General features: G+C 42.9%; 1 protein-coding gene across 1 annotated transcript; it reads left to right on the forward strand.

The window, feature by feature from the left end:
- The first annotated feature begins 335 nt into the window (after nucleotides 1-335).
- On the forward strand, nucleotides 336-3066 carry LOC139381994 (synaptotagmin XIX). Its single transcript, XM_071125908.1, has 6 exons — nucleotides 336-504; nucleotides 679-758; nucleotides 1573-1983; nucleotides 2065-2184; nucleotides 2283-2394; nucleotides 2490-3066. Exons 1-6 carry the CDS (start codon nucleotides 336-338, stop codon nucleotides 2795-2797), a joined length of 1200 nt encoding a protein of 399 aa, XP_070982009.1. The 3' UTR covers nucleotides 2798-3066.
- Nucleotides 3067-10878: the final 7812 nt, after the last annotated feature.

A 10878-nucleotide genomic window follows, 5' to 3' on the forward strand; every position in this document is an offset into this window, starting at 1 on the left:
CCCCGACCACTCAAGAAAAAATCGGCCTGCAGCTGAATCTAATTGATGATCCCTGCTCTATAAGGTTAAATGTCCATTAATAATATGAACAACAGATGGGAGACAAGGACGATGTTCAAGTAGCAATGTTTTCCATAGATGAGATTTTAGTTTCATTTCCAGAAGGAGACTAGCCGAAAGGTTGTTACTGGTTCCTAGCGAAGTCGTTTAACCATTGAGAATTGCACTCATTTTGCATATAGGATACGAGAGTGAATATATGATTTGAATAGAGCATTAGAAGTGTTGAAATTATATGGAGTCCTGCTATACAGGACTTCACATGGCTGAGAGACATGAATTTCCTTGCCACCACGGACCTGTCCATTGGGGACCTACGTATGCCCTTCACTGAAGAGGTCAAGTACTGTATCCTGGGAATCTCTGCAGCCCTCTTCCTGATTGCTCTGAGCATTCTGGTGTGGCAATTATACCGATACCGCTCATATGCTCCAAGGAAACCTCGTAAGTTAACTAAAACTAATCTAAGTTATCAGTTGGCTTTTTGTCAAACCATATAGGTCAAACACCAATATACAGTAGAATTAGATCGAGTAAAAATTGAAGTACTGAACAGCAAACTCCTACATTTTTGGGACAAGACTTTGGCTCATGCTGCTATATTTCTATTCACTGCAGTTGATGAGTTACTTTCATCTGATGGCAAGCCAGCAAAGACTGGAGTCTTCCACACAGAAACCCAGAGGCCTAATTTTAAGGTAAGAGCTCTCTATTACTTGTAACCAGTAATTCCTTTCTCACAAGGAACACTCTCCATTTAATTTGTCTACATTGCTATCACTGACACATTGAGCAACAAGCTTCTACTAATATCTTTCCACCCATGTTGTTCTTGGATTTTATTTATCTGTTATTTTACCAGGTAAGTTGACTGAGAACACATTCTCATTTGCAGCAACGACCTGGGGAATAGTTACAGGGGAGAGGGATGAATGAGCCAATTGTAAACTGGGGATTATTAGGTGACTGTGATGGTTTGAGGGCCAGATTGGGAATTTAGCCAGGACACCGGGGTTAACAACCCTACTCTTACGATAAGTGCCAGGGGATCTTTAATGACCTCAGAGAGCCAGGACACCCATTTAACGTCTCATCCGAAAGACGGCACCCTACACAGGGCAGTGGGATATTTTTTTAGACCAGAGGAAAGAGTGCCTCCTACTGCCCCTTCAACACCACTTCCAGCAGCATCTGGTCTCCCATCCAGGAACTGACCAGGACCAACCCTGCTTAGCTTCAGAAGCAAGCCAGCAGTGGTATGCAGGGTGGTATGCTGCTGGCACAGTTTTCTCTCAATGTTGCCTACCATAGTCAGTTTTCACACATTGTAATATACAGTGAGAGTTAGAGTTCACAAACTAGGGTTAGTCATTGTGAATTAGATTGGGACTGTAGCGTTTTTGTCAAATAACCCTACAGCCTACAACAACAAATGAATTCAATGCATTTACATCTCAAAAACTCACTCTTAAACACACTGAAACAGATATTAGGACCATATCTGTTCCCCAGGTGGAGAAGCTCCATGAAGAGGCGCGGAGGTTGAGCAATTGCCTGTCCATGGGCAACCATGTGGAGTTGCTCAGCCTGGAGGACCAGCAGGAAGAGGTGGTGGTGCAGGGCTCCCTGCGCTTTTCCCTCTATTATGACCAGCTGCAGTCCAGACTGGTGGTCACCCTTCTGGAAGCCTGGGGTCTGCCGGTGAGGGACTTAAGTCGCAGTGTGGACCCCTTTGTGAGGGTCCGGCTGCTATGGGCCAGGCAGGAGAAGGAGAAAGAGGAGCAGTCCTCTCCTTCGCTGCAGTGTGTGCTCCATGAGTGGCAGTCCCATATGGTGAAGGACAGCAGCAGCCCAACGTTTGAGGACCAGTTCTCCTGCTCTCTGGAGGAGGAGGATGTCCCTCACATCACCATCAGGTTTGAGGTACAGAACTGAGATAATTATTTGAATTACATTGACAAGCTAATAAGATCAGATTACAACATCTTTTTCTCTTTTCCGCAGGTTAAAGACTTTGATAAATTCTCCAGGCATAGGATCCTGGGAGAGGTCAGAGTTCATCTGTGCGATATGGAAATCTCATACCCTCTTGAAGTCATCAAGGACCTACAGGCACCACAGAAGGTGGGTGATACACTCTATCTGGATCTATGTGTTCAAAATTATATACATTCCGTCTGTGTACTGTCTTGACTTCAGTAATACATTATTATAATTTCCAGGACCTGGTTGGAGAAGTGCTTCTCTTTATGAAGTATCTCCCCACCCTCCAGAGGCTAGAGGTTGGTCTGCTGAAAATCAGGGCACCACCTCAGCCAAGTAAAAAAAATCAAGGTAAATGCCACTTTTCTTGTGTGATAAACTCATTATTGAGCTGAAGTTGCATACTGTTGCATTGTAGATGAAGGTTCTGTTGACTCTGTTCACAGCACTGTATGGCAAGATCAGTGTCCTCTGCAACCAGTTCAAGCTGCGGCACCAGAAGTCCACTGTTAAGACCTGGAGGGAAGTGACCGTCTTCAACGAAGTCATGATGTTCACACTGCCAGACCCACAGATCAGGGAGTGCTGCATTGTGGTCTCTGTGTACGAGGTCCCTGGAGCCAAGAAGTCATCCAAACGCCTGGTTGGCCAGGTCACCTTTGGAAAGGGAAAGAGCTCAGAGGATGAACACTGGAGTTTGATGATGCAATCAATTCGTCAGCCAATAGCAAAGTGGCATCAGCTCTTAATCTGAGGCTAGCCAGGCCAGTCTACCTACTTTGACTATGTTCTTGTGATGCACAGCATATTGTAAAAGTGTGAAGGGTCAGCATTACAGGGGATTTACACTGACATTTAGTTTGTCAAGCTATTTCTCACAACTGATATCACCTATCTATGAAATATAGACTACCATATTGAAATTGTGTGGATAAATAATACATTCCAGCTGCTCACCTGATATGAGCAGTGCCTGATCACCTGTGAATAATAGAAGTATTGCCAGTAGGCTAAGTATTTAACGTTGCGCTGCACCCCCCCCCCCCCCCCCCCCCCCCCCCCCTTTAGGAACACTAGAGGGCACTCTTACTCAGTAGTTCATTTCTTGAATAAATCTATAGGCAAAGAGGTTGAATAAAAACATTCACATATTTATACAATCTCGGCTCTGAAGTCGGACTCCCACGAGCAGTTTAGGCACTTTCAAGGTACTTCAATTTCTTCTAGAAAATTGGTGCAGACAGTGGCGTCATGCCCATAGGGGGCATTTTGTTTTTTTAAGATGTTAAATTAATTTCTAAACTAAATTTCAAGCCCACATTTTATCATAATTATTTATAAAAAGATCTGTCAGCTGTATTTTGTGGAGGGAACACACTGACTGGACCAGGCGAAGAATAGCCCCCATCCCCCATTCTCCCTGGTAAGTGGTTCCTTCCAAGGTGCACGGAGCAAAAAGATGTCTAGGCAGGATGCTAGATAGTGCGTGCAGTATCATCAGTGGAGGGGAGACTTACTGGGCATAGACGTCAATTCAACATCTATTCCACGTTGATTCAATGTTATTTCATTGAAATGACGTTGAAACAACATTGATTCCCCCAGTGTGTGCCCAGTGGAGAGAGAGTAGAGTGACACACACAGCGTTTGATTTGATTTTATCTGCCGGTGATGGGCAGGAAGTATGTTTGTAAATTAATTTGATCAAGCTATGTGACCTATGCTTCTTACGGAGCCTTCATGATGAATAAATAAAACAAAACTGTTTTGTTTCTCTATAATACTAGCCACCTAACAATTTGATGAAGTTGGCTTTAGATATCCAGCTAGATAGGTTCCTAATCTCCCAACCTCATAACTAGCTACCAAGCACTTTCAAGCTATCAATCAAGTTAGAGTAGCTTGTCTAACTATCTTAGTTGTTAAGATAAACAAACAAATATTTTTTTATATTAGAATTAGGCATGTTTGACGTGTTAGAAAAATGCTAAATTCTCAGGTGTTTGAAAAATGCAAGAACAGAAGAGTTGTCTGAGTTCAGACCGCAACCCCAAAACATGTGCTTCCCCAATCACAAAATGAAACTACAAAATCTCTCCCAACACTGTGAGCTGTTGATGTGAGATTAGTGGTCAACTTGCATCTCACCCTCTCAAGGCCATTCCCAGGCGGTGCCCACCCCTTTTCCAGGCCAATGTGCTGTTAGCTCTTGCTAGCTGCCACCCCCCTACCTCTGTGAACAAGCAGAGGCCTGAGAAAATAAACTTAGAGACCTTGAGATGGAAGGGACCTTCAGCCGTGCCTTTAGAGGGGCTGCAGTCTACAGGCAATTACTGTCCATTGTCCACACTCCTAATGAAGTACAGCTCTCAGGGGTAATGCAGGTCAGTGACCTGCCGCAGTGGGAGGATTCTGTCCATTCTACTAAGGGTTTTGCACAGCACAATATGCACACAGTCATAAGGCTTTTTAAAACCTCTTAAATATAACTAAATGTAATTGTAAGTGTAATCTACGTAATCCCCAAAAGTAATTATTTATCATGAGAGGGACATAAACAATAACTAGTAATGCTGCATACTCCAAGCAAGGTTAAAATTATTTTTTATAAATTGCTGAGATTTAGTCACTTTTGAGGACACAAGCTCTAGTACAAATATGAGGAAAATATGAAAAGGAGGGCCGAACATGCCCATTCACATTGACGGGGCTGTAGTGGAGCGGGTCGAGAGTTTCAAGATCCTTGGTGTCCACATCATCTACAAACTATCAGGGTCCAAACATACCAAGACAGTCGTGGAGAGGGCACAACAACACATTCTCCCCCTCAGGAGACTGAAAAGATTACACATGGGTCCCCAGATCCTCAAAAAGTTCTACAGCTGCACCATCGAGAGCATCCTGACCGGCTGTATCACCGCCTGGTATGGCAACTGCTCGGCATCCCCCCTTTAATTTTACACTGCTGCTACTCGCTGTTTATTATGCATAGTCACTTTACCCCTACCTACAGTGGGGAGAACAAGTATTTGATACAAAGCATGTAGACGTCTGTCATTTTTGTCATAGGTACACTTCAACTGTGAGAGACGGAATCTAAAACAAAAATCCAGAAAATCACATTTTGATTTTTTAGTAATTCATTTGCATTTTATTGCATGACATAAGTATTTGATACATCAGAAAAGCAGAACTTAATATTTGGTACAGAAACCTTTCTTTGCAATTACAGAGATCATACGTTTCCTGTAGGTTTTGACCAGGTTTGATCAAAACGTCTGCCCCCATCTCTGTGAATGTCTCACAGAGCTCTAGCTTAGCTTCCTGAACTCATTTGTCTATGACAAACAGAAAGTGTTATTTGCTTTAAATCTATGAATTATTTTTAGATTAGCCTACTAGCTATAAATCAATCTCTGAATGTGCTTCACCAACAAAACCACTCTCTCCTACTGCTGATTCCAAACACATGCGTTATTCATCCCATCTTCCAGTGGTGTCAGATTTCACATCCTGCTTCATTCAGTCAGTAGAGACACTCCTGTGTCCCTTAGAATATGTGGACCTGCAGCTCTACATTTCATAGTTCCCTTCTCTAGGAACAATGAAAAGTTACTCTCATTATAATGTTGATTGATTCAGACTGTGCAGCGATACAGAATATCTGTCTCAAAATAGTAAACATAATTATGTTATGTCATTGTCATCAGCTGCTCTGCAATTTTGTTAATTGCTCCGCGTGAAATTAGAAGTAAACATTTAGTCACTGCTGTGCGGGGTAAAGGTTAGTTGAGGTAATTGAGGTAATATGTACGTGTAGGCTGGGGTAAAGTGACTATGCATAGATAATAAACAGTGAATAGTAGCAGCGTATAAAAGGGGGTCAATATGCAAATATAACATTTGATTAATATTCAGCAGTCTTATGGCTTGGGGGTATGTTAAGAAGCCTTTTGGAACTAGACTTGGCGCTCCGGTACCACTTGTCGTTCGGTAGCAAAGAGAACAGTCTATGACTTGGGTGGCAGTAATCTTTGATGATTTTTTGGGCCTTCCTCTGACACTGCCTGGTATAGAGGTCCAGAATGGCAGGGAGCTCAGCCCCAGTGATGTACTGGGCCGTGCGCACCCTCTGTATCACCTTGTGGTCGGATGCAGAGCAGTTGCCATACCAAGACGTGATGGCAACCATAGGATACTCTCGATAGCGCAGCTGTAGAACTTTTTGAGGATCTGAGGACCCATGTCAAATATTTTCGGTCTCCGAAAGGCATTGTTGTGCCCTCTTCACGACTGCCTTGGTACGTTTGGACCATGATAGTTTGTTGGTGATGTGGACACCAAGAAACTTCAATCTCTTGGCCGTGCTCAGCCCTCCTTTTCCAGTAGTCCATGATCAGCTCATTTGTCTTGCTCACGTTGAGGCAGAGGTTGTTGTCCTAGCACCACACTGCCAGGTCTCTGACATCCTCCCTATAGGCTGTCTCATTGTTATCGGTGATCAGGCCTATCACCGTCAATGGTCAATGCACATATTGATGAAGCCGGTGACTGATGTGATATACTCCTCAATGCCATTGTATGAATCTCTGAAGATATTCTAGTCTGTGCTAGCAAAACAGTCCTGTAGCTTAGCATCCGTGTAATCTAACCACTTCTGTATTGAGTGAGTCACTGGTACTTCCTGCTTGAGTTTTTGCTTGTAAACAGGAATCAGGAGGATAGCATTATGGTCAGATTTGCCGAATTGAGGGCGAGCTTTCCACGCATCTCTGTGTGTGGAGTAAAGGTGGTCTAGAGTTTTTTTTCTCTCTGGTTGCACATGGGACATGCTGGTTGAAAAGAGGTAAAACGGACTTAAGTTTTCCTGCATTAAAGTCCCCGGCCACTAGGAATGCTGCTTCTGGTTGATCATTTCCTTGTTTGCTTATGGCCTCATTGAGTTTGGTCTTTGTACCTGCATCGGTTTGTGGTGGTAAATAAACAGCTATGAAAATTATAGCTAAAAACTCTCATGGTAAATAGTGTGGTCTCCAGCTCATCCAGTTTATTCTCCAGTTTTTGCACGTTCGCCAATCGGACAGATGGTAAAGGTGAATTATCCACTCCCCAACAAGTTCTCACCAAGCATACAGATTTTTGGCCCCTGTATCTGCATCTCCTCTTCATGCGAATGACGGTGTGACTGGTCTGGGAGGAGATGTAAATCTTTCGCCTTCGATTCATTAAATAAAAATCTTTGTCCAGTCCGAGTTGAGTAAGCACTGTTCTGATGTCCAGAAGCTATTTTCGGTCATAAGAGGCGTTGGCAGAAACACTATGAAATAAAAAAGTCACAAACAACTAGAAAAAACACACTGAAAAGCACAATTGGTTAGGAGCATGTAAAATGGCAGCCATCCCCTCCGGTGCCATTTTCATGATTAAACTGTGGGTTTGCACAACCGGAGAATTTCTGCTCAAACTGTCAGAAACCGTCTCAGGGAAGCTGATCTGCGTGCTCGTCGCCCTCACCAGGGTCTTGACCTGACTGCAGTTCAGCGTCGTAATCAACTTCAGTGGGCAAATGCTCACCTTCGATGGCCACTGGCACGCTGGGGAAGTGTGCTCTTCACGGATGAATCCCGGTTTCAACTGTACCGGGCAGATGGCAGTAAACATGTATGGCGTTGTGTGGGTGAGCGGTTTGCTAATGTCTACGTTGTGAACAGAGTGCCCCATAGTGGCAATGGAGGCCGATTGTCATGCCATTCATCAGCCGCCGTAATCTTATGTTTCAGCATGATAATGCACTGCTCCATGTCACAAGAATCTGTACACAAATTCTGGAATCTGGTCTGCCTACTCACCAGACATGTCACCCATTGGGAATGTTTGGGATGCTCTGGATCGACTTGTACGACAACATGTTCCAGTTCCCGACAATATCCAGCAACTTCGCACAACCATTGAAGAGGAGTTGGACAACATTCCACAGGCCACAATCAACAGCCTGATCAACTCTTTTCAAAGGAGAGGCAAATGGTTCTGCGTGAGGCAAATGGTGGTCACCAGATACTGACTGGTTTTCTGGTAAACGCCCATACATTCTTTTTTTGCATATCTATATTCCCAGTCATGTAAAATCCATAGATTATGGCCTAATGAATGTATTTCAATTGACTGATTTCCTTATATGATCTGTAACTCAGTAAAATCTTGGAAATTGTTACATGTTACATTTATATTTTTGGTCAGTGTAGAATAACAAAAAAAAACAATAAAAACAATGATAAATAAATGTCATGACGGGGTGTAATTTAAAGTTGAAGAATGTATTTTTCCTCCAGTGCACAGGCTAATAGTCAGGTGTGGTATATGTTTATTTTAAAGCTTGGCTTTGAAACGTGAGTGTGGAGTGTCGTGGTTGGAAACAAAAACAATGCAGTGTTATTTCTGAGCTCCTGCAAGCTACAGCAGAACATGATATATGGGACTTTACAGGACTCCAGATTTACAGGACTCTTGAGGATATCTGTCAGGCACCACTGATGATTTCATAACATAAACATATGTCTGAGAGAATCATGTCAATTCCATATGGTTTACACTTGATATACAGACAGTACAGACAGTGCATGTTCTTACTGTATGTCAATTGTCTCTTATATCCCCCCTCTGGAGGGGCCTTGTTGTTGAGTTACATCAGGGATACACAGAAAAAGGCTGGGTGGAACTAAATTTTTTTCCTGAGTTTTAGAGTTAAACTGTTTGAATTTAGCATGTAGTATCATCCATTCTTAGTTTTGGGACAACGTTTCAATTGAAGATAAAATAACAAACATAAGATTCAACAAAGGTGGGGTATGAGCGTTACTATGTTGAGAGACAACAAAAATATACTGAAATATCTACTTTTACTGTGGCATTATTGGAGTTGTGTGAAGTTGGTGTTGTGGCCTTCTGCCTGTCAGCCCTCCCCGCTGAAAAATGGACTCATTCCATTCTGCTTCTCCCACATTGACCCTTGGGGAGAGGTTCTCCCTGGCAGAAAGGAGAAACTTCTAGACTTTACCAAGCCCTAATCAATGCTTTGTAGACAACAGATGGAACTACATTTGAAATTCCTCCTTACAGGTAATTTTCAACAATGATCATAAAGATCATAAAATAAAAAAATAAATAGAAATAGTGACACAAGGAATAAATACACAGTGAATAACTAATACAAATAATCAGTAAAAGATTATTATACTTATTTTCCACCATAATTTGCAAATAAATTCATTAAAAATCCTACAATGTGATTTTCAGGATTTTTTTTCTCATTTTGTCTGTCATAGTTGAAGTGTACCTATGATGATAATAACAGGCCTCTTTCATCTTTTTAAGTGGGAGAACTTGCAGAATTGGTGGCTGACTAAATACTTTTTTGCCCCGCTGTAGGTACGAGTAAAGTGACTTGGCAACAGGATAGACAGGATAGTTAATAGACAGTAGCATATGTGGTGTCAGCATGCATGTGTGTGCATGTAAAGGAAGGTACCTAGTCAATTGCTCAAATGAATTCAATCGAAACCTGTCTTCTGCATTTAACTCAACCGCTCTGAATCAGAGCATTGCAGAGGGCTACCTTAAATGACATCCACGTCATCAGCACCCGGGGAGCAGTTGTTGTTGGGAGTTAACTGCCTTGCTCAAGAGCAGAACAGCATCATTTTGGGGGGTGGACTTCCTCTGATATCGTTTGGTATAGAGGTCCTGGATGGCAGGGAGCTCGGCCCCATTGTACTGAGCAGTATTCACTACCCTCTGTAGCGCCTTATGGTCGGATGCCAAGCAGTTGCCATACCAAGCGGTGATGCAGCCAGTCAAGATGTTCTCAATGGTGCAGCTGTGCGTAGAGGGTCAGCGTGGCGGATGAGTTGTTGCCTACCCTCAACACCTGGGGGCGGTCCATCAGGAAGCCCCTGGCAGGCATACCTCAGACAGACCAGTTATTCTAAGGGCTACACATCACACATCAGTCCCTTATTCTCACTGCGTTGTTCTGTCTTATCTCTTGTTTATCCTCCCTGTTGAACACTTTCCAAATCCCACACATTACCATCTTTGAGGCAGAGTTAGATATGAGCCATAGAACCATCTCCACCACAATAAAAGCTGTCTTTGTCAAGGACAGGTCTCTGGCTCACTTCTGTGCCTTGTATTCTCCCTGATTAGTATTTTCTGATACTGCAGCACAGCACTTTCCCTTCAGACGTCCCTCCAACTGTATAGAATAACTTCCAATTGGCCAGAGATACAAGTCCAATTAGCCTGGCAGAAAAGACAGAGAAAAAGGCATTTGAAGAGCACCAGATGTAACACAAAGAAACTCATCGGTAACATACTCTGTAAAGTACATCAGATAAACTTGATGAAATATAGATTGGAGTAAAAATGTATTCATAAATACACTGCAATTCCTCAGGGCAGGAGTATCAATCTTCATCTGTTTACACTTAAAGTAATAGGCTCTGCCTTTCTTTGAAGTTTCTAGAGACCCTGTGTCTATCGTGAAACTACACCCATTTAAATGATAACACAAACATGTTTTTAGCTGAGGAATGTGATTCTGTGCTCATCCCTGCATGTGGCCAGTAGTCACACCATGATGGGGTCAACAAGAAAAGACAAGGCCAGATCAGATGTGGTGCTGGCATGTTAGCTAAGGTCAACAGGCAGGGGTTGTATTTTAAAACAACAAGGACCACCTGGAGCAAATGTTTTTTTTATTCTGCTCCCAGCTGAAGATTAGAGCCATTCTCCCACCGATATTCTGGCAACTCTGTGAAATGTTTCCTTTGTAGAGTT

Source organism: Oncorhynchus clarkii, chromosome 2 (assembly GCF_045791955.1).
Source record: "Oncorhynchus clarkii lewisi isolate Uvic-CL-2024 chromosome 2, UVic_Ocla_1.0, whole genome shotgun sequence".
NCBI classification, from domain to species: Eukaryota; Metazoa; Chordata; class Actinopteri; order Salmoniformes; family Salmonidae; genus Oncorhynchus; species Oncorhynchus clarkii.

What these genes read in the sequence shown, in the direction of transcription:
- LOC139381994 (XM_071125908.1), top strand. Translation starts at nt 336, where the DNA reads ATGAATTTCCTTGCCACCACGGACCTGTCCATTGGGGACCTACGTATG. An exon ending in CCCAGAGGCCTAATTTTAAG is followed by an intron (nt 759 to 1,572) that starts GTAAGAGCTCTC and finishes TCTGTTCCCCAG; the next exon opens with GTGGAGAAGCTCCATGAAGA. An exon ending in ACATCACCATCAGGTTTGAG is followed by an intron (nt 1,984 to 2,064) that starts GTACAGAACTGA and finishes TCTTTTCCGCAG; the next exon opens with GTTAAAGACTTTGATAAATT.